Consider the following 25,631-nt stretch of genomic DNA (forward strand, 5'->3'; position numbering starts at 1 on the left):
TGTCACTATGGCAAACAAGCCCTTGAGTGGTACAAGAACAATAATGTGGTATTTGTACCAAGAGAGGCAAATCCTCCAAACTGCCCGGAGCTAAGGCCAGTGGAGAGATATTGGGCTCTTGTTAAAAGAGAATTGAAGAGTACAAAAAAGGTGTCCAAAAGTGTGGTAGATTTTAAACGGAGATGGACTACATGTTCGAGCAAAGTGACAGAAAGCACTATAAAAACGTTAATGGAAGGGTTTCCGAAAAAGGTTCAAAATTTCATCACTAGTGATTAAAACTATAAAAATAATTTTTTTTGTAAATTGTAATAATAATTTCAATCAAATAAAAAAAAAATTAAAGCTGTAAGTTTAGTGGTTTCTTTTTTATAAACATATATGTATGTTAAGAATTTTTCGATCTCACTCCTTAATACCAAAAAAAAAAAAAAAATGGAGAGAAAAAACCAACACCACAAATAAAACGTATATCATGAGTATACAAAATAATGTAAATGCATTTGTTAAATAAAATAATATGAAAATTATTATAGACAAATTTTCCCATTTACGAGTTTTAATTTGTTTTGTTGTATTTTGCAATTGGTTTTAAGTTTTTGTTCGTTTTTATTTTTACTGATTATAATAATGATAGCAAAAGAATTGTATTACATTTAATTATGTAATAATAATAATGGATGCAATTGCGGCTGGGCTTAAATTGGTAATGTGCACACAAAATACATGCATAGATATACTATCCCTGAGGGAAAAATATGATAGGACTTCAGTTTGTAGGCCTTCTAAAAGATCCGATACTCACGCCACTCTGACTGCTCTTAGAAGGTGTTTAAGAAGCCCTATGAAGCCCCTTTCTAATAACAAGTGATTAAGTGCAAATAGTCTACATCAAAAAATAAAATACTCTCTATCTCTTTGATTAACTCTGTTTACAAATTTACAACAATAAATTGCTTGCAGTCCACATAGTAGACCTTCTCTAAGCTCTTTAACAGCAGGGAAATGAGGCCTTTAGAAATGCCTCTTTACTGTATATTTTTCCCGCTGGCTATAGTTACTAGTAGCAATAGACCTGTTTATTGTTTTGTGTGTAGACTGTGTAAAATATATGGTACAGTGTGTAACATAAGTAGTGGGTAAACCAAAGGGTTGCCAAAGGATTGACTGATGGTAGGATTGTTTTGAAATTTCGAATACAGTTCGTCAAATTCATGAAGCTAAGTAATCGAGAAAGCATATGAAAGCCCTGTTTAATTTGTTTATCAACTTGATATAATGGTATTAAAAAATTCTGACCTAATGCTGATGCTGGTTGCATTAATTCCTATTTTAGATATTAATTTATGATCATCATTATATTTACACCGATCGTTACAGCGATCTTTTACCAAAATGTCAAATGAAGCTATTAAAATTCTCGTTAGCGGAGGATGTAACGTTTTCACTGAATTGAATATGTTGTTCTGAATTCTACATATGTATACTACTCAAAAAGTGGATATCGATTTGTGAGAGATGGCGGCATCCAAGAATTTGAGATAAGAATGACCTTTAGGACCCAATATGGGTGCTATAAATAGTTCCACTGACTTAGAATATCAGATGGGAATATTTGTAAATTCCTCTATGAAAAGCCGAGACATTCGACACCAGTACATACAATTTTGGGAATGTGGATATAGGGACAAAATAGGCAACTGTGCTGTAGATGACCTGGCGAAAAGAAGCGCTATGATGTCCGACGAGGACACAGATATCATATGTGGCATATCAAAGTTCTGTTCACGTGAAATCAGTGCACCAGTAAGCTTGTCCAGATAATATAGGAAGTAAACTTTCTAACACAATCACAAAGTTGATATGGCTTAGGTTGGTTATCACCTTGAAAGAGTTGTCAGAATAGTAAGGTGATGAGGATAATTTCCATATTATATCTCATTATCTAGTTCAAAGAGATGTACGTACTTCATTGCTTGGATATCGGCAGTCTTTCTGATGATAAGTTACAGACATGAGCGAAATGAATGCCAAATGAATGCGATGTGGGATTAATCAATCGTAATGTTACGGGTCTCAAAATTATCTTGAATTAACTAATTGCTGGAGTTTTATAACTAAGCCCAAAACACATTTTGCCCACCACACTTTTTAATGATTAAGTTTGATGTTGTCTTTTGGCGTGTGGTAAATATAGTGCCAAATACAAATTCCAGAGATAGAGAGATGTATAGTATCGTCTTACATACTGGTTTTCTAATCATAAAAAAATTCTTGATCTCATAGATTTTAACATATTTGAAAATAATACTTAAAATTCAATATCTACGGAGATATCATACGGCAGAATTTTCATACTAACACATTTTAATATGCTAATTTTATATTCAGATATTGAACAACTTCTTTTTAAAAGGGGAAACAGAAGCTGTCTGCAGCTGTTAAAAGGCTGAATATAATCCTTTACTTAAAATAAATTAGTAGAAATATAAACTACATTCATAGCTTGATAGAACACAATTGGGTGCCCCGATAGACTAAATAGACGATAGTGTTCTGGACCATCAGTCTGAGGGTTGCGGGTTCGATTCCAATCAGAGACTCTGGGTAAAGAAGTCGTCACTTAAAATCCGTACGCACTATAGTAATCATAACAACGTCCTGTTATCAAAATGGAAATAGATTTACATACGTTTTTAACAACAAATCTTCCATTATTCGACAGTGAATTGCAAGTCATTATACTTAGTTTTAAAAAGTGTATACACAATAGAAAATGAACCTAGAGATAAAATTGTGCACAAATATCTAAAAAATCCGACTTTGTTGGGTTAAAAGATAGCCAAAATCTGATTTTCGGCAGATATCAGGTCAAAATTTGCACGTCTCGGCAGCTCGAGGTTATGTGGCCTTTAAATATGAATATGTAAAATTGAACAAAAATATTAATTTGGCAGGCAAACCGCAGCTGCGGTTTGAAGAATCAAGCTTTTCAGACAGTTTTTTAAAGAATTTTCAGAATTATATATAAAAAGAGAGTTTGGAAAAGCGATTGCTGTCATTTATAAGACATCACACATCTGATACAAAGTTTCAGCAAAGTTGTCATTACTCAATGACATTACTCAAATACAACTATGAAGTGGTATAATGAGAATAATATTGATGTTATACCAAAACACATCAATTAAACAAATTGCCCAAATCTTCGTCCAATCGAGATATACTGGGCAATTGTAAAACGTAAATTGAAAAAGAGTGCATATACAGTAAATAACCAGATTTTGATGAGAACAAAGTGGAATAAATATGCTGGAATAACGGTAGAAGTGGAAAGAAAGGTTGTGCCGCTATTAATGGGAGGCATAAGAAGAAAAGTTAGACAATTTATTCGCAATAAAGACACATAAACCTAAAGTTGTATTTTCTTAAAGCTTAATGAATTACTATTAATTTCATGTATAAAATGTTAACATACGTTGTATCATTTAGAAGTTATGCTCGCTTTAATCCATACGGATTTTAAGTGGCGACTTCTTTATAGATACATACAAGCAAAACCCTTCGCATTTTGTTCTTGTTTATTCATAAAATTACCTTTTTGAAGGCAACGAGAACCAGCCCTTTAAGGAAAGCTGGAAACGCAGTCCAGTGGTTATAGCTAAAATATTTTCAGATCACTTAAGTATGGTATTTCAACCAAATAATTTTAAACATTAATGCAGATTTTCAAAGAGAATACAAACGTAGAGAAATCACCAGAAATTTATTACAGTTCTTAGATGCAAAAGTAGACATGATACATCAACCTGTCTTACTCTACAATATAATTATACCTCTGTCCGGTTATGTTACATACTTTGATATTCACTTGTTTAGATAGTCGACTTATTGGACATCGTCAAATAGTAACCACTATACCTCGCATAAAGCTGAAAGTTTCTAGCCATTACTGGCTATTCAGTAAACATTTAAAGTTAATACTTAACTTTAAAGTCATACTGTATAAAATCATTTTAAAACCAACTTAAACAACTTGGGAACGGTCAGCAATTTCACCATTAAAAATTCTTAGGACCATTACAGTTGCGCTTTAGATTATAAGAAAAGCTAATATGCATAGGTACTTGAAGATGATTTCAAGGCACTCCATGAAAAATACATTCTTAAACTACACAGCCACACTAACCCGCCTGTAAAACATCTCTTACATAAACATAAAGGCCGATATATAACCCCGCTAAGATGCCACAATTGTCTATCAAAACTTACGTTAGAGAGAAAATTGCTTCAATAGTTGATCTAAGATTTTAGTAAGGACTTAATCGATTAAATATAAATATCAATGTTGAATCTGAATATTTTTTGGAATTTGTAGAATAAAATGAAATTAAATAGAATAAAATGAAACATGTAATTTGTAGAGTGCTGGTCTATTAGTCTGGCGGTTGTGGGTTCTATTCCCGCCAGACACTCTGGTATGTTTCATTACAAAGGGCTTAATGTCTTTCTGACTCTGCTTGGTATATTGACTTAGACTATAATTTGTCATTGTATTATAGTTAGAGATGTTAACTATAATACAATGATTTTTGAAAATCCCGGGGTTCGGAATTTGGTAGAGAATCCCGAAATCCCGACCCGGGGAAATCAAAAATCCCGAAAATTATAAGAAAAAAAGTACATAATTATGTCTTTAAAATTGAAAGTAAATTTTTTATTTAGCAATTAATTTTAATTAGACACTAAAAAGCATAAAATGCTTGCATGAGTACATTATATAAGAAGAAATAACAATAAAGTAAGGGATATAACTATTGACATTAATCATTAAAAAATATGAAAAACCACGGTATTATTTTATCGCGGTTGTTAAAAAAAGTTCACGCACCAAACGCAAACAAGTTTTGCATTAAATATTTTTAATTATTTTGATATACAATATATTTTATTTTAATAATAACTGCGGACATACTTTTTAAAAGATAATTTTTAGATAAGGGAAGTATCCCTCACATTTGCAAATATGAAATTATTTATATAATTTTTTCAGAGGAAAAAAAATTGTTTTATTTCAGAAATTGGTGTTAGTGCGTGATGTTTTTGATTCGAAATGACTTAAAAAAATGATTTTCATTACTTATACAACATTGGCCATCACGTGGTGGTACGCCAAAAATTTCGAGAAAATTAGTTACTTATATACCTGAAACGAATTTTGTTTCCGACATATTCTGATGATAAAACATCTTTCAAATTCCATCTTTCACATTCGAAAACCCGTTTGCAAATATTTATAACAAATCTGCAAGTATTTTCCTCTTGTTTTTTCAGAAATAAAATGATCTATTTCATTTGCAATTTGCAAATCTACATTATAATTTGGTTTCGTTATTGTTATTTGTTCATTTTGTTCGAGCTTCTCATCTGAGATAAAATCAGTTTCATTTGAAGAGGATTTAAATTGAGTTTTATTAGATAACGTACAAAAAATGTGAAGAATTGATTTTCTAGAGCCCCACTCAAGTAAATCCAAAAATACCGTTTTCCTTTATTAACTATGTTGTAGCAGGAGTTGAGCTTAACAACTTTCTGAACATCACTTTGCGATATTCCGACATGTAGAATGTCAAAATGCATGAAAAAGGCACACAAAATTTACAATTACCCCTATTTATTAATGAAAAACGGGATTTGGAAAATACCGAAAATCGCGGAATTTGAAATTAATAAATCCCGGGCTTCGGGATTTAAATAGTCCCGAAAACCCCGGGATTTTCGGGAACGGGATTCCATGTTTGGCATCTCTAATTATAGTATAAAATAAAAAAAATAATAAAATCCATATAAATGTCTTTTTAATTTTGTTTGTCGGTTTGTTGGTTTATTTGAGCATCACGCCTAAACGGCTGAACCTATTTTAGTGAAATTTGGAACGTGGATAGATCCTTACTGAGAAGCGTCAATAAGATATTCTATTTTTTAAACCGGTAAAAAATGGATCCTTTAGCTCTTAAATAGTAAAGACTAAACGGCTGAGCCGATTTTATTGAAATTTCGAACATAAATTGATTATTACTTGAAAGCGTCAATAGGCTATACTATTTTTCACAACATGGGCCATAAAGGGAGAAAAGGGGTACCTTTAATTTTAAAACATTGAATATTTTTTTTAAAAAGAAAACATTTTTAATTTTGCTCACTATAGTCACAAAAATATATATTTTCAAAATTCTACCTTCTGGGGGGTAAAAACGGGTAAAATTAGGGATTTTGTGTTTATCCATATTTATATATGTCTGTTATTTGTTTGTTTGTATCCTAAAGGAGGCTAAACCACTTGTCCGACCTCTTGAAATTTTTACCTTATACTCCGATATATTTAAAACGATCAATAGACTATTTTTTATTTTGAAAATTTAAATGGGATTGGCACCACCCATACAAAATTAGTAGTTATTATGGAATATCATTGTGAAAGTCGCAAAACTTCGCAGGATTTACTTCAGTACTATTGTGAACTGTTTGCCTCAAAATGGCCGGGATTGTATAAATGGGCATGGCAATATCTGAAGAACTATAATGGCAAAAGTATTTAAACTTTGAATACATTAATTTCTTATCACTATATACATATAAATATTTTGAGAACTATAATTACGTATACTTTAAACATTGTCCGAATATTGTCTCTCATAGGCTGACAATTAATTTAGTGGTCGAGGCGGCTCCCATGCAAAGTATTTTCGAATATCTGCAGAAAGTAAATAATACGTAGCTTAGCTAAAACTGGCTGGGATAGGAACAGTACGTATGTGCCCTTCTATACAAGGTTCTTAGTCAATTTTGAATATCTTGGTAACTAAAATTGCAAGATTCTTCAAAATTTTTATAATTTTACGTAATATGTCTGAAAATGTATTGGAGAAAGTCGTAAAACTTTTAAGGATTAATTTCGTTACCACAGTTACATAGTTGGCTGAAAATGTGCTAGATTGTATTGGTTATTTTAGAATATTTGGAGAACAATAATTCTGAAAGTATCTAAGATTATTACCACTGTACGAAGTTTAGAAAAAAATGGGTGAAATCGGAACAGAGGGTGTAGGACCTACATTACAAAGAAAATTTTAATTTCGAGCTTTGTTTGCTTGCTTTGTCTGAATCACTTTCTTTTATTTTTATGATGCTGGCTGAAATTTGGTGGGATCGGCTTAGTGAGATTGACTTCTTTCATTTAAAAAAAATAGTTATAATTGAATATCTGCTGAACTTGCCACCTCCCATATAAAGTAAATATTTATTATCGAATATCTGGAGAACTGTAATAATGCAATTCTCAATATTTTGCATGAGTTATTTTGGTACCTTCACGTATTGCAAATGGATGGTATCAGATCATGTTAAGTAAATAGTTATTTTCGAATATCTAAACAACTGACTTCTAACATTTTATAAATTGCTTTCATATCATTGAAAGCGAATGTCTTAAGAAAAGTATCAAGATTTTTTAAAATCGTAGGATATGTAAAGGCATGGTATGCAATTAATCACAAACAAGAAATTCATTTATTAATTATATTCATTTATTTTTTTATAAAATCCTTTCATATTTTTTTATTTTACTACGACAGGGGTAGCGATAAAATCTTGTTAAATTTGTAATTCAGTAGATCCATGGTAACTCTACTAAATAATAAATTTGTACAAAAATGCTTAACACTAACAATATAGTCATTGATATTACAAAACAACGCCATTTAACAATTTAACTGTCGCGCGTAATTATTTTTCTATGCTTTCGCTGCAACAGCACACATTTATATATACAGGGAGACGAAAGCAGAGATTACAACATGCATTTGCATGTAAATCTGGCATTTGTTTCGTAATACACATATTTCAAATATATGTATATGCGAATAAAACGATATAAAATTGCACATAAGTATATGAGGGAAATCAAAAATTTTAAATAATTGAACTAAAAATATATATCAAAATATTCTATTAATGAAGTTTCAAAGAATATTTTTAAATGTTCAAATTTTAAATGATTTTAAATTAAGGGGGTGAATGATTCACAGTTGGTTTTTCTATGCTCTAGCGTTATGTGTCACTGATTTGTTTCATTTCGAAACACACAAAAAATACAAGTCATCTGAATTCAGTTTGAACAATTCTACAAAATTTTTGATTTTCCTCATATACATATAAGTGTAAAATATAGTGAACATACACAAATGTGTATATATTAGTTTACATGTAACTCTATATATAAAGAATAGAATGTGTGCATATATGAGCGCAAAATATGGCTCAATGCCATGTACTCATTAATTTTTTAGTAAACACTATTAAACACTGTACAATATGCAAAACTACAAAAAAAACTACAACAATACTTATATTCCAAACTGGTAAAAGGTATATGTGAACACAGTCGTACACCCAAACAAATATGTTTAAAATTTCCGCCGTTTCGCTTTTTTTCGTCTTTAAAACTGAAGGCTAAAAATAATTTTGGCTGATATTGTATTTCTTTGGTTTTGCAATATGCAACTGCTTCAAATGAAGAGAGTGAGTGGGAGTTAAATGTTAAGTTAGAATTACATGATTTTTCATGTAGTTGTATGTATTTTGGTATGCGTGAGCATATATCCCCAGCGGGAAAAATATGCAGTCAATAGGCCTTCCTAAAGGCCTCATTATGCAGACGCAAGGTCTTCTTGGCGCATTGCAAAATCATTTCAATTTTATACGGCTCACGGTGCTTTGTCTCATAGACAAAAATGAAAAAAGATTTGGTCTCAAATATGAAAAAATATACGTTGATCGATATCTAACAACACAGCTCAAATAAATTTGTAGGAATTGGTTTATTTAACTCTTTCAGACTTCACCAGAGTCGCTAAAGGCAGTCAAATTTAAGAAAAAAATTAATTGAATTGCTTCAAGAAAATAATTCTCAAAAATGCATTATTGTAAAATTTAGTTCAAATTTTTGTTTTTTGAGTTCTTAAAGTTCGGCAGTAATAAAATTTTTATTAAAAATGTCGACTAAAATTTTTTTATCGGTCCAAAAAATAAATTTTTTTAAAAAAAATTAAAAATTACAAAAGTTTGTTGGAATCGTATAAAATCGTACATTTTTTTATTTCGTTTTTTCTTAGTATATAGTGTTGTTAAAAAGGCTGTGAGAAGATTAGTACTAACTTTTTGCCCCAACTTAACAAAAATGCATTTTAAAATAGGTATAAATTCAGAATTTTTACTTAAATTTTGTCTACAACTCCTTTTTTTTTTGTCCCATCGTTATATGGGGACAAAGCATTGTGCGGCGTGTCATTTCGAGCCCAGGACTACTTATGATGAGCAGATGGTAGGCCTACTTAGGAGGGGGAAATAAATGAGAAGCCAACAAGCTATGTATTGCATTTAATCACTTGTTATTGGACTTCTTGAACACCTTCTAAGAGCAGGCAGAGTGGAATGATTATCGGATATTTTATAATGTGTAAGTATGCCTTTTATAAGGCCTATAAACTGAAGTCCTATAATTTTTTTTCCGCTGGAATGTTGGGAAAAAATGTGTTCGTTTGCGTAGCTATGTGCAAATTGGGTTATTTTGGCTTGCATGAGTATTTGCTGGAGTGTTGATTATGATAAAATGTAATTTCCTGTTATGCGTATGTTATAAATTCACATATTTTTGCATACATATGTTCTAGTTTCTGTTTTTTTTGTAATATTATGGGTGGTGCATTATGTAGCAAAACTTGATCATTGCAGACAGTCGTTCAGCCTAACTACAAAAGCCTTAAAGTCGATTTTAAGTCCATAAAGTTGACAATTATTTAAAATTTCGTACTATAAAACAAATTACAAATATAATTTCAAATGTTGTTTTATTACTTTAAAAAAAACTTTTTATTTTGAAATTTTAGTACATTTTGTGTTTTTAATTTTTTGAAATTTAATTTTTTTTTAAATTTATTGAAAAATATTTTCATTTATTTGAATGTTTGTATGTGTAGGAAACAGTTTTGAAAGATTTTTTTATAACATTTCTTATGGTACGTAAAAAAAGATCTATTTTAAATTCTTTTTTTACGTACCATAAGACAAAAATTATCTTTAACATTTTTTTTATGGTTAGGCTGGTTAAGTTTATAATTTCCTTTTTTAATATATGTATTAGAGTGTCCCTTAGAATTAAATTTTTTGAAATGTTGAAACGGTACCCGCTGAAAACTTTCTTAATGACCTAAAATACCACCAAAAAAATGTTGGTTGTATTGTTCTAAGAAGGGCAACCCGTGCCGACTTTCGATTTAGTTTTGAGGTGCATTTACAAGGGGAAAATTTTTTCAGTTGTTTTTTAAATTTTTGCCATTAAATTATTACTTTTGCAATTTAAATTAAAAGAATCGAAGTGTGTACGTAATTGTCGTTCTAATAAGATATAAAAGACAAAAATTGGTTAAAAAATGTTAAAGTTATTAAAAAATCGCCAGGCCATTAACGTGTCTCAGGCCACTAGAACAAGACATTTATGAACAAAATTAACAGATTTTGAGAAATATTAAAATAAGAGCTTATTTTTACTTAAAATATATACATATTTACTTGTATATGCGTTTTTGTCTTCGTATGATACCCTTAACCTATTCGCAGGTATGACCAAAAAAAATATTTTTTTTAACGGCAGTTTCAAAACTCCAATTTCAAACTTTTAAAAATTTTGTTAAAAAAATTTCAGAATTTTTTGATCATCACATGGGGATTTATTGACAACATAATAGAGAATAAAATTTGGAAATTTTCGAGAAAATCTAATTACTTAGCCATATTTTAGCGAATGAGCCCAGTAAGGAAATTACTGTTATTAATTTTATGTAAAATCTATTTAGAATATTATAGTCGAGGTCAATTTAAATATAGTCTGATTGTTTTACCAAAATAGGAAAACGCTAAGCCTTAAATCTTGAGGGTCAAAGGTAAAATTTTTCAATATTTGGAATTTTTCATGGAGAGATAGCGATAACATTAACATTTTTAACCAATTTTTGTCTTTTATATCTCATTAGAACGACAATTACGTACACATTTCGATTCTTTTAAATTAAATTGCAAAAGTAATTACTTAATAGCAACATTTAAAAAAAAAAACTGAAAAAAATGCATTTGTTCCCTTTTTAGAACAAGCTAAAAAATTGTTGGTGGTATTTTAGGTCATTACGAAAGTTTTCAGCGGGTACCGTTTCAACATTTCAAAAAATTTAATTCTAAGGGACTCTCTAATATGTATATTATATATTCTAGGTTCTTATAAAATTCATAGACTATCTAGCTATGTCTGTCCATCCATCCGTCAGTTAAATGCATCATTCGGCTTCGACGGATGAACGCAGGGACATTTTCGACCTACTTGATTGCTTTTACCATTTGCAATACCAAACTTTTATGATTCAAAAAAAAATATTTAAGGGAACGACTTAGAGGGTTGAAAATCCCTCTAAGTTGTGTTCAACTCACATCGCCTCAGAATTTTATAAGGGTTCATAATGTATATACTATGTGGTTCTAGGAATATATCTTTTTTCTGGGGGTTAAAAAAAAACGGAAAATTGGTTTCAATTTCCTTTAAAAATTAGTTGAATTATTGATCGCATCTTTATAATAATTCAAAATAATGAATCATTCCCTCATAATCACACTTTGTTACATAATTTTATAATTTTAAAAAACTTATATTCAATATAAAAATTGTCAAAAATATGTACATTTTATGTACATATATTTATTAAACAATTTTACAAATTCATCCGGTTTTTACGGAAATCCTCTGATTAAATATTTTATAGTTACATTTTGTCCTGGGATATCTTTCAAGTGTTCCTTAATTATTTTTTTAAAAGAACCCAATACCTTTCCACAGGCGGAAGTTCTGGCCAGTTGGGTGGATTTGCCTCCCGTGGTACAAAATTTACATTATTGTTTGAGTACCACTCAAGGGCATTTTCTATTGTGACATGAGGGCAAATTGGGCAAGAAAACTCAAGGGACAAGAAAAACAAGGATATAAAAATCTTGACCCGGGAGTTGTGAAAAGTCTGCCAGTATATATGTAAGTTACATTATCCATCATACAACAGGTGTATTTTTTTTATAAAATTTTTTCGCTCGTTCTTTTACTTCAACAATTTTTACCGCATTGCGATTTGGAACTTTCTGAACTTTATACGACTTCAACCCAGCATTAGCTTTGGCTCTGCGAACAAATGATTTTCTGATAGAAGTGTTCGGTGCTCTTCGAAATAGTTGTTTGACTTCTTTTGCCTTACCAATATCATTTTTTGCATGATTCAGCTTTTCTTTCAATGTTCAAGTCATCCTTATATTGTTTAATGACTTTTGAAATAGTGCAACCATCAACATTCAAATCTTTTGCTATTTTTGGCTCTGGGAACAAAAGAATCAGCATGTAACTATACGAAATGCTTTTCTGAGAGAAGTATTTGGTGCTCTTCGAGATAGTTGTTTGACATTTTTTCTTCATGATCCAATTTTTCTTTCAAAAGTTTTTTGAAAAATTTTAATTATTTTTTCATGTAATTTTTTCAATGTTCATTTTGATCGAAATAACATTTGGAAATTAATGATTCTCACATAGTTTTATTTGCTAACGTGATTAAAAAATTAGTAATTTGTTTAACAAAGGATAAGTTTTGGCTGGAACGGTGTGTATTTTTTCTGACTCAGATTTTTTCTGGCTCAATATTTAACACTTGGCGGTTTAGTGGTCACTTTTCTAACCACCTTTTCTAACCCTATTTATTTGCAAAACTTTGCCGCCAAGGCGCACGTTTGGATTAATATATAAATTTGAAAATATTGTTAACCGCAGTTTTTCTAAGAGAATTTCACTCATTCAAAGAATGTTTATTCATTAGTTTGTTTGGTAATAAAATAACCACCCCATTCCATAAAAACATTGGAATGGGTTGGTTGTTTTTATTTTTGTTATTTATTTTTTCTTATATTTTTAAAAATGCAATTGTTTTGAATTCAAGCTTATACACATGAAACCGTGGCTGAAAGAGTTATGTTGGTGTGCAGTTTGGCTAATGAAGATTAAATAGCTTTATATACAACTTTGGTGTCTTTCTGTAAAATATTGTAATCCTTAAATGTCCTTTTTGAAAGGACCTTTTTTGATTTTCTCGAAGAAAGGAACAAGAAAGGAGCTAGAAGGTTAAGATCTTCCATAAAAATGGTCATCATAAAATTCGACAATATAACTTAGATAATATGAATTCTCTCAGACATTAACTTTTAAATTTTTTCATTTAGTATAATGATCCAAACAATGAAAACTTTGACCCACTGTAAAAAAAACTCAGACCAGCTGGAGTATAAGTTTATTGTACATAAATGGTCTACTCAACTTGCCCTTTCAGAATTATAGGAATACCTAAAATCAGTAAAGTGCTAAAACGATGCTGTTGTTAAATAGTTTTGTTAAACCTAATCGAAATGTTAATTCTGATTATAGAAGAAGGGTATTTGGAATTCGATGGCAGCCCAATATAATATTCTAGAATAAATTGTTTTGTATAACTATAAAGCTCGTACATTTAACTCAAATGATAATCATCATTATTACGATTATAATAACGATTATTTAAAAAAACACACAGACGAAACAAATTATATTTTATAATTTATTTTAACAACTCTTTCCAAATGTGTTTTAAAAGAGTTGGCTGGAAGTTTGGCTGCATTTAGATACAAACACTCATTCTTACAAATATAGCTGAATGTAGCTACATACAGATATACAAACTCATATATTTTTATCAAATGAAAGTAATTTAGAATTTTACGCTTATTACCCACAACAAATGATTTTAATTTAATGCCACAATTGTTGCATATATATGCGTGTGAGTGAGAGAATAAAAGAGTATGTGCAACATTTTAGCCAAATTCGAGAATTGAATTCTTTTAAAAAATATTGGTTAGACAAAAATTGGCAAACAAATTTAATTATGTTTTATATGTAATTCCGCAAAATGGAATTAAGAAATTTTATAAATAGATTTTTCAAATTTCAATTAAAAGAAAAAAAATATTGTGTTCAAAATATTAGTCTACACAAAAATTTAAACTATAATTTCATTATGATTTTAATATGATTTTAAGTAGAGCGTTAAATTAAATGGCCAAATAATACAAAAATTTCCATAAAATAAAAAAATTCAAGTTGGCAACCCTGCCATGTGTTAACGTCAAGTTTTTTTCTCTCCGTATTTCAAAGTTTAAATTTGTATAATATAAATAATACAGTTGATTTACTTTGTATAAAACTAGTGATTTCTAATAAGAAGTTAATAAAGAACATTGGTATATTGAAGTATGGCTCCAGCAAGCAGGAGAAGTTCTATAAATAAAAAACAGTTTTGTACCCAGTGCAATCTAGAAGTAGAAGATAGCGACGAAAGCATAGATTGCGATAAGTGCAACAAAACTTTTCATGTAGTTTGTACTGCATTAAACAAACGTCAGTTTAATCATCTTTTGGCAAATGAAAGTGAAGAATTTGTTTGCCATGTCTGCAATAACAACAGTAGCACTCACAACCTTAATAACAGCAACAACATCAGCAGTGCTTCTTTAACTGTGGAACTAAATGCGATCAAAACAGAACTAAAGAAATTGGATCAGCTGAGTAGTTTACATGAAACGATGAATTTTATGTCGAAACAGTTTGATGATATTCTAAAAGGTGTAGCAGAAAACAAGAAAAAGTTGGAAATTGTTCAAAAAGAGAATAAAACATTAAAAGCAGAGATTAATAATTTGAAAGGTTCTATTAAATTTCTTAACGACCAGAGAGTGCAAAATGATTGTGTGATAACTGGTGTGAAGAAAAATGAAAATGTATCAGCTGTTGATGCTGTAGTAAAGTTGTCAGCCGATGTTGGTGTTATTGTGAGACCTGAAAGTATAAGTGATGCCTACTTTTTGAATAACAAAAATAATAAAACTCAATCTGTTGTTGTTAAATTTTGCTCAAAAAACTCTAAAGCTGAATTGATGTCGATCAAGCCGAAATTAAAAGAAAATACTGAAACTAAAAACGTATATGTAAATGATTATTTGAGCAGAGAAACAATGAGTTTTTTAAAATATGCGAGGGCTTTGAAGAGTGTGGGATTTCGAGCTGTTTTTTCAAAAGGTGGTAAAGTATTTGCGAAAAGAAGTGAGTTGTCCAAGCCAAGGCTTTTAAGAAGTGAAGATGATGTGGATAAACTATTATCGGAAGCAACAACTTTTCAACCTCCGCATAGGCAAACAAGACATACGGATGAAAATTCAGATAATGAATATGAATCACCTTCTTAAACTAATTAGTAATTTTATTTATTTATATTGTTATATCTTATTAAATTTTTCTTTTTATTATGTTAAATAATCAATATTTTCAAAACTTTTATTCATTCGAAAATCATTCAAAAATCTTTAACAATTCAGGTTTTAACATTATTTCAGTAAATATCAGAAGCATATCATCCATTACTAAATTTAACAAATTCAAAGCACTACTTACTAAATTTAATAAACTACCTGCAGTTATTTCAGTTCAAGAAACTTGGTTTAAGAGAAATGTTGTTCAAGTTTATAACATACCAGGATATAAATCAGTACATTGTTGTCGATCTGACGGTTACGGTGGAACATCATTATATATACGGGACACCTTAAATTTTACAGAAGTTAAAAGTTCAAGCGAAGGCTTTATAGATTATATAGTTTTAAAATTGGATGATGTAAAGATAGATCGTAAACCGATATCCATTGTATCGTTTTATAAATCCCAAAAATGTGATCCATCGCACTTTATGAATTTTTTGGAGAATTCTCTGTTTTGTCATGGCAGAATTCCTAGTATTATTATTGGTGATGCAAACATTGATGCGTTGGAAGAAAACTTATTTAGCGATCTGTTTAATCTTTTGTTAAATTATGATTTTGAAAATTGTCATAAATTAGTTACACGACCGCGAAGTGGTACATGTCTTGATCATGTTTACACAAATATTTCAAAACCAATAAACGTTGATTCAATTGAATGTACATTGTCCGATCACAACATAATACATTGCTCCATTCATATAGATTTTCAAGTACATGATATTATACAAGAACGTTATTTAGTGTGTGATTATGAAGAGTTAAATATTTGCCTACAAGGGCAGCTTGAATCATTAACACATTCACAAGATCCATCAGTTGACACAAATAATTTATTGACATGTATAAACAATGCAATTGAACACTCAAGTGTTTTGAAGAATAATAACACCTTTTTAAAGCGCAAATTGACTCCTTGGATTAATGGCAACTTATATAAATTAATTTCTCATAAAAAAAATTGTTAAAACTACGGAGATTATATGCTGAAAATGAGGGTATAAAAAATCAACTTAAAAGAATTAGCAAAGTAATTAAAAAAGCTCTTAAAGATTCCATGAATAACTTCTATATCAATAATTTAACAGGCTTACAAAATGATCCCAGAAAGGCTTGGAAGTTTCTTAATGATACTCTTGGTAGAAGTTTGAAAAAAGAAATTTCTGTTAGAGATAGCCATGGTGATATCATTCAAGGTGATGCTAATAAAGCTGAATTTTTTAACATACATTTTTTAAAATCAGTGCAAGATTTAAAACAAGCTATTGATGAGAATCCAGTAGATAACTTCAATTGTTTTAGAACTTTAAGTCGCCGTAATATTCAATTTGTATTTAATTTCACTAACTCTAATGAAGTTGAAAATGCAATAATAAATCTGTCGCCCAATAAAAGTTATGGACATGACAACATATCTCCCAAAGTATATAAAAACTGTAGTAGCAGTATTGTACCTCATTTGGTTGAAATTTTTAATAATATTATAGATACGAAAATATATCCGGAAGCATTAAAAATCCATAAAGTAATACCCATACCAAAAGTGAAAAACTCTAATATATTTGATCAATTTCGTCCAATATCGATATTGCCAATAATTGACAACATTTTTGAAAAAATTCTACATAGTCAATTATCAGCGTATTTTGAAGATAATAATTTGTTCAATGACTGTCAGTATGGCTTCCGTAAAGGATGCGGTACGGAAGAAGCAATTATTAATGTTCAAAATTGTATATGTAAAATGTTGGATGAGGGTAGTAGTGGAGTTACTGGAATTTTCTTTGACTTGTCGAAAGCATTTGATATGATTGACCACAAAATTATGATACAAAAACTACAATGTTATGGGGTTCGTGGTAATGAAATTTTGTTATTTCAGTCGTATTTAGAAAACAGAAAGCAGTTTGTGCAGGTCCATAAACATAAGAGCAGTTTAGGTCAAGTTAAGTATGGAGTACCCCAGGGAAGTGTATTGGGACCCTTGCTTTTTGTTATATACATGAATGACCTCCAAAATTTACAACTAAATGGAAAAATGTTTATTTACGCTGATGACATATCTATTTTCTATCCATACAAGTATGAGACGGCTGTAAAACCCTATATAGAGCGTGATGCAGCTCTTATAATTGAGTACATGCGGATAAATAAACTTTTTATTAATCCAGGGAAAACCAAATTGATTCGATTTAGACCTCATGCCCGTTTTAATACAAATTTTAGTATATATATTGATGGTAAGGAAGTTCATGAAATATCCTCAATGAAGTATTTGGGACTACATTTACAATCGAATCTTGCTTGGGATCAACATATAAAACATCTAAAGACTAAAATATCCCCTGCCATTGGACTATTATATAAGTTTAAATACAAATTTGACCAAAACACAAAATTTCTGATTTATCAAAGTCTAATTCAAAGCCATATAAATTATTTAGCTGTCGTTTATGCTCACAAGAATAGTGTTGAGATGCGTTCTCTGCAACGACTTCAAAATAGAGCACTGAAAGCTGTTGCAAACTTGCCAATGAGACATTCAACAAACTCCTTGTACACTGTATTTTTTTCGTCCATTTTGCCAATATGTGGAACTTATAAGTTACAAATTCTTTTGTATGTATATAAATGTCTCCATGGCATCGGTCATCATACAACAAGTTTTGTTCGAGATCAAAATTCATATAATACTCGCAATAGTCAGCAATTGAGAGTAGCATTTTGCCGTACGGAGACAACAAAACAACGTATTGAATACTCTGGTAGTAGAGAATTTAACAACTTACCTCTACATATTAAAATCTGTCCTACACTTTCAAGTTTCAAACAATTGTTAAAAGAATTTTTGATATCAAACATTGATAATATGTTATAAAACTTTTTGCTTCTGATATATTTATATTTATACATATGTATATATTCCTGCATGTAAATTTGTAAATTTTTAAATTTTTATTTTTTCCTATATTTGTTTTTTATATTATACTAAGATTATAATTATTAATATGAATTAAATATTGCCAACCAGCCTCTACAATGCCTACTGGCGCTGAGGCACTAATATTTTATTTTTGTATAATTTTGTATTTGAATTATTTTTTTTTAATAAAAACAATAAAAAACAATAATAGTTTATTGTAGGGAGGAAACTAAATTTTCCGACAAGTCATCGTACATTTATTGAAATTTTGAACACATGTTTTTTAAGTTCCTTAACCCTATAACGCAAACTTTAAAAAGCTAAAAAAAAAGTTTTGGAATAATTTGTAGGGTAATTATTAAACTCAGAACAGCTATCAGAAACTAATTTGTAAATTAAGTTTTAACTTTAAAAAGCTAAAAAAAAAGTTTTGGAATAATTTGTAGGGTAATTATTAAACTCAGAACAGCTATCAGAAACTAATTTTCAAATTAAGTTTAGGAACCAGGAGCAACAATGCCCTGAGGCACTCTTCAACTTGTCTCAGGGCATTGTTGCCGGTTTAGGGATAAATTTAAAGCAAATTTTCAAGTGATAAATTTAAAGCAAATATTCATGAAATTTTAAATTTTCTTCGATGATTTCACATGTTCTTATTTATACAATTTGATGGCAGCCTCTGAGTTTTTCGCAATTTTAAGTCAAAATCATCTTTAGCGTATGACATTTGTACACTACTACATTTCAGCAATAGGTTTTGAAACCTATTTGGTTCTGTTTTTTGATTTTCAATACGCGAGTTATCAACTTGGATTTATTATTTATTATTAAAAGTGTATTTTAGCTTACAACCCAACATTTTAAGACTTAAATTTCTGTAAATAATATTTAAGTTGCAAAAATATTTTTATTTATTCCCCTACGAAAAAATCTTCTTACTAGCTGTATGACATGATTGCATGTTTTCTTATCAAATGTATGTATATATACGTGTATTCTCATGTGACATGTTTGGTTACACTTATTGACAAAGAAAAAGTTTTGTTCCATATTTTTTTGTTCTTCCCTAAATGTCATGTCTATGTACATAAAAGAAAAAAGAAATATTAAAAAAACTACACGAAACTTTTAATATTTAGCTTTACTCAAAATTGCTCCTCTACTTCAGGAATAATAAAAAAAATTCCATTGTTTTCTTAAGATATTTAGTTTTTCTTCATATGTGCATAAGAGTTTATTTTGTTTTAATATTCAAATAAAAAAAAAATATATTTGGGGGTATTTTTTTTAGCATGTGTCATGTTAACACGCAAACATATATTTATTTATTTATTTTTTTCTTCACTTATACATACGTTTAAGACTACTTGCAAAAGATTTTCTGCTTCTTTAAATGGCTTATTGTTTTTCTGCAGAGTTAGAAGACTATTATAAGTTGTATTAAAAGAAGAAATTTCGATAAAGGTGTTTTATGAATGGTGGCAACGAATTTGGAAAATGCCCTACAAAAATTTTAAATTTAAAAAACTAGTTTAATTTTCATTGTTCGAAAAATTGTTTATACTCAATTTTCTCCAAAATATATAAAATTTTTCAAGGTTGCGTATGAGCATTAAATATTAATTAAATATTTATTACTCATACTCATGGCTGATTGATAAATTTTCTGTTGTTAAATTGTTTATTTATTTTATATTTTATCTTTATAATTACAAAGATTATTCATTTAAAGATTTAATACAAATATAATTTAATGTATTACTTATAGGTCTAATGAATAAAACTTTTAGAATTATTGCAAAACTTTTTAATTAAAAACGACTTGTCTCGCAGTTACAAAGATAGCAAAATTTAAAGTACAAAAAAAAATTTAATGTGCAAGACGTTTAATTTCATTGACATTCTTATATTATTAGTAATATTATTTAGTAACGAATGCTTAACATTCAAATTAACTTCCATTAACTTGTTTTTTTTCTTCTTGGACCAGCACTAAGGGGCTGGTTCCTACTCATGTAAAGCATTGTGTTGGAACTAGGAAAATCGGTTATGGGAGGTCAATGGAGTTGGATACCCTACTGTCAACAACAATGACCTTCGCACTCTGCTGTACGCGGTCGGGAAGCTCCAAAATAGAGTTTTAAGCACCGACCCATACATCGGAGTTATATTCTATTTTTTGTCGGATATAGGTGGTGTAAATTGTGAGGAGATCAGATGTACTGAAGTAATTCATACACCGTTTTACAGCAGCGGACATCACATTGTATTAGGGTTTCGGAAAATTTCAGGAAATGTTTGTCGGGAATTTTCGAGAATTTATTTATATGTTGCAATATTTAGATTCTTTGCGACGCACAGTGGAGCCAATTGAGTTTTTTCGTTGCAAAAATCATAACTTCTGAACCAAATGAGATAATCAAAAAAAAATTAAAAGGACTATAATAGATAATTGTTTAGCCTATGAAATGAGTGTTTGAAAATGGTTCTACGCCTTTGAAATTTGTGGAAAAATCAATTTTTTGGGAAGTAAAATAAAGTATTTTTTTAAAATTTTTGATTTTTTATGTCTCTTTTTAAAGGCTTTTATGATTTAAAATAATTCCAGAAAAGATTAATAATTTTTTTTTTTTCGTAAAGAAATTTTTTTGATCGGTTTTTCACGGTTAATGCCATTTTTGGAAACATGTATTTTTCAAAATTTTACCTCTAGCAAAAAATGGGGCAAAAAATCTCCAGCTGCCCGTCCAGCTGGAGATTTTTTCATTAGATAAAGGAATAACCAAAGAACTTATTTCGAAAATATGGCAAATTCATATAGAAAACAAGTAGGAAAGTATGGTCGGTCAAGCCCGACAATATAATACCCTAAACTAAGTAAAAGAGCAAAAAAAAGTTTTTCTTTTAAAATTTCAATAATTTATATTTTTGAGTGATTTTCGGAAGTGGGCCTTATATGGGGGCTATGACCAATTATGGACCGATCACCATGAAATTATTTTGTGACATGAATTTTGTGTATATAAAACTTACTTGGAGCGGAATTTGTGAATATACATATATAAATTAAACATTTATGACCGATAAAGTCCAATTTCGGGAGGACATTTGTATTTGCGACCTGTACTCTGCGCACAAGGTTTACATGGACAGCCAGCCAGCCGACCAGACGGACAGACGGACATCGCTTAGAAAGTGATTCTAAGTCGATCGGTATACTTTGAGGTGGGTGTTAGACTAATATTTTTGGGCGTTACAAACATCTGCACAAACGCATAATACCCTCCCCACTATGGAGGTGTAGGGTATAATGATAAGCTTTTTCATTTTCCATCAAAGTTGAGAAATATTGGAAAAATGGATAGTTGGTAAATATTGATTTACCTGGACAAATAAAAAGCAAACAGTACAATTTTTTTATTCTTTTCTTAATAAATAGATCTATCAATAGAATCAAAAATAATGATCCGTTATATAGTTTTCGATATATTGTATCTGCAAGCGGACCAAATTGCCTATAACTGGTCAATATTTTTTAGGGGCACATGAAATTTTTGATTTTTGCAACCTCACTTGTTCTACGACCGCCACTGTGCAAAATAATTTAATTTTTCTATTATATTCATTTTCTTCTTTTCACGCAAATGATAGTCAGTTGGAAAAGAAGCATTACGAAAATAACAGATTTTTTTCACTCAACTCAAGCCACAGTAGAAAAATTCGGTCATTAAAAATAAACCAAATTGAAATTTTTTGTTCTTTAAGGATATTCATATATATAGAAAATAATAGCGGTTGAAATTTATTTATCTACACAGAGAAAACAGATTCGTGATAGCAACCGAATTTATTGCCAATCGAATGATTCTACTTTAGTGACCGAATTTTACAGTTGTGGCTATAGAATTTTAAAAGGGGTAACAAAAGTTTGGTTGCTTTAATCGAAATTCTTCTTTGTCAACTGTCTTTCTGTTGATAGAGTCGAAAAATTCTATGTGTACAACCGAATTATTCGATAGGGAACAAATTCGGTTGCTATCACGAATCTGTATTCTCTGTGTACAATCTCATTTGAAAAATGTTCTTTCGAAACTAACTAATCATCGTTTACAGTTTTAACATAGTCTATATTCTTATTTTTAAAAATAAGAGTATGACAATACCGACCAACATTGTACAATTTATTGGAAAAATAATTTACAGGTTTCTGGTTTAATTTAGTATTATAAAATTCCCGGAAATTTAATTTCCTCCCTGGAAAGGAAAAAGTCCGGTAATTCTAATGCCCAGAACATCAAGAGCATCTGAATACACACAATATCTATACAACTCATGATGAAGCGACATAATCAGTCGTACATTTTCGTACTGAGTCCAACGATCACTGAAAGCGACCATATTCGCACATTCTCAAGCTTGCTATTAAAGGAATAATTCATGTTTTGTCTCATTGCCTGAATCTCCGACAGGTCTATAACTGATTAAATATAAATTGCAAATGTTTCTGTTATTTGCAGAAGAATATATAAAGTTGGAAGTTTGAAGTAGAAGGCCGTTTACCTAGGTCGGTACCTCTGACTTTATTTTGTACTCATTTGATGAGAACCCATCTATAACAACTCGTGTATTGCTATCTCTGAGAAAGCTCGATATAAATCGAGAGAAGTTATTACCGACACCAAAAGCAATAATTGTTGAGGCCTGACTCTATCAAACGCCTTGCTAATATGTGGTGCCACTACGTTACTTTCGCCAAAACGGTGAATGTCACGACATAACTTTTCCGATAAGAAAGCCATACTGACGGTCGTTAAGTAAATTGTTGAACTCCAAGTACTTAACAAGATGTTAGTTTACCGTACTCTCCATAACTTTGAAAATTTCAGAACAAATTACTATTTGACTGTAATTTTCAGTGTTTTAAGAACTGGCGTTACATTAGCATCCCTCCAACATACAGGAAATACGCCGGCACGGTATGAAGTGCTGAAAAGTATGCCATCTGCCCATGAGACTTATTTAAGCTGAGATCAGAAAAAGACATACAAAAAATTCTGTACTTTTATTCGAAAATAAATTGCCTAAATTTACCAGTAAAAATTAATACCATATGGATTTTTGTCATGGTTGTATGGAAGTCACATCGTTAGTCGTATTGTGGGACTATAAAAAAATATCCAGCGGACTTCTAATAATCTCATTGTTATTATGAACCGACCGAATAATTGGATGAGAATGCGGCAGTCAGATTCTGTAGGTCTGGGAATACCTGTAATACGACCATTCCGCTGTTTATATCTAACATTCCTGCCAATATTGACTATTGCACCACCACGCTTTGCCTTCACAGACGATACTTCCAGATCTATGCAGAATCAATTATGCATGTGAGGTGAGGCGTTGGTTTCATAATCATTGCGGAGGGGGGTACACTGGCTGAGGTAATGTAGGATAAGATGTGAGAATATCGAGTTATGTACCGACTGTAAATCTGCTATAACATCGCTCTCTGATATCTATACGACAAGCGACCTCTTGCGTTTTCAACAGGCAGGCAGTCGGACGGACGCACGGCTGGATTTCTTAGAATTTCATAAGGATCCAGAATATATATACTTTTATGGGCCTGCGATGAATATTTCAACGTGGTACAAATGGAATGACAACAGCAATTACACCCCAAATTTTGTTCCACTTTTTTGAGTTTTTATGTTATTTTTTTCAGTAATGTAGGGTACCAATAATGACAATCCTTTTGAAAAAGGAAAAGTTTGGATTTCAATTTACTTTTATATATCTGGAATTATTAGAAATAACTCCACATGAAAAAGACACAATTTGGCAGGCGATTGTTTAGCTTATATTATTTTAAGGGTAACTGACTAATGTTTGTTAAATTTATTTATACGGGAGAAATGAGTTTTTAATTCATTTATATTTATGTTTGTTTATACACATATTAAGTTTTTTTTTATATTATATTCCTTTCATATTATTGAACAAACAATGGTAGATTGTTTTTTTATTTAATATTTTTTGTTTTCATTCCCTTTTTATTTATATCTTCGACATGTTGGCAAACATGTTGGTATGTTTGCTTCAACTTTTGTTATTAATGATAGTAAAACGTATGGTAATGACGTTAAACAATAAGAAATTCGTAAAATAGAAAAAAAACAAAAAATCATTAGACATAAATCATGACGAAGTTATGTGTTTAAATAAGAATAAGTTTTAGGAATTTAATGTTATTTTTGAATGAACTTTGTGGAAGAAAGCTAAATAAAATACATGAATATACGTATAGAGTTTCTTGGGAAAAAGTTGAATTTCTTAAGAAAAATAAATCTTTAAATTTATATAAATTTGTCGAGTTATTTTTATGTTTAAGTACATACTTCAAATCTTTAATGTTTTCTTTGTTCTTTCAAATTAACCTTGTAAATATAACTAACTTACCCGATATAATCATATCACCCCTCTCCGTGGTCCAATAGTTAATGGAGCCTGGATAAGCTTCTGTATGACATTCCAAGGTGACATCCTGGCCTAAATAAGCTCCCTCCAATTGATTGGGTATCGAAAGCATGGGAGGAACTACAAGTAAAAAATACAAATAATTTTTAACTTTTAATATTGATCTGCATAAAATCAGCTGTAGTTATTTTCTGCTTGTATTTTGTATTGAATAAAACAAAAAAGTAATTTTTTAACTAAAACAAATCAAGTCTTAATTGAAAAATCCTGCTTTTGTCATGTGTTTTTTTTCTGCTCTCAACTTTTTTTGTAGTTTTTATTGCTTGTTGTATGTATTTAAAACAAATAGAATATACTCTTAATACCAACATACATACAAACACCAATATCCACTTTACACATACACATTTGCCAACGTCATCTAAATAACAATTAATAGCAGTTTTTCTCTTTACAGTTAGTAGCTCTTCTGTTTCTCTCTTCTTTCTTTAATTTCTTTCAAATATGCTACATTGTGTGATGTGAATAATTGCTATATGTGTGTGTTTATATAAAAATAAACTGTTGTAAATTGTAAATTCCATTAAGAATTATTGTATGAAGTAGCAAAACAGAGAGAAACAAGAAAAAAAAACTAAAGAATCAATTCGATGTCAATAACAGTATACAGTGGAGCAGGACAAATAAATAAGTAATTTATAACTGCCTTAATAAATGCCTACAACTCACTAACTATAAGCGATAAATTACC

The 25,631-nt window shown here is 30.0% G+C and overlaps 1 protein-coding gene across 1 annotated transcript in view; it reads right to left on the minus strand.

Annotated features, from left to right (window-relative positions):
- The window catches only part of DIP-kappa (Dpr-interacting protein kappa), a 176,935-nt gene that overhangs the window by 37,334 nt on the left and 113,970 nt on the right, over positions 1-25,631 (minus strand). Inside the window, exon 8 of the mRNA XM_065500311.1 lies at positions 24,863-25,000. Coding sequence (XP_065356383.1) covers positions 24,863-25,000 — 138 coding nt within the window. The remainder of the gene's footprint in view (positions 1-24,862; positions 25,001-25,631) is intronic.

Source organism: Calliphora vicina, chromosome 2 (assembly GCF_958450345.1).
Source record: "Calliphora vicina chromosome 2, idCalVici1.1, whole genome shotgun sequence".
NCBI classification, from domain to species: domain Eukaryota; kingdom Metazoa; phylum Arthropoda; class Insecta; order Diptera; family Calliphoridae; genus Calliphora; species Calliphora vicina.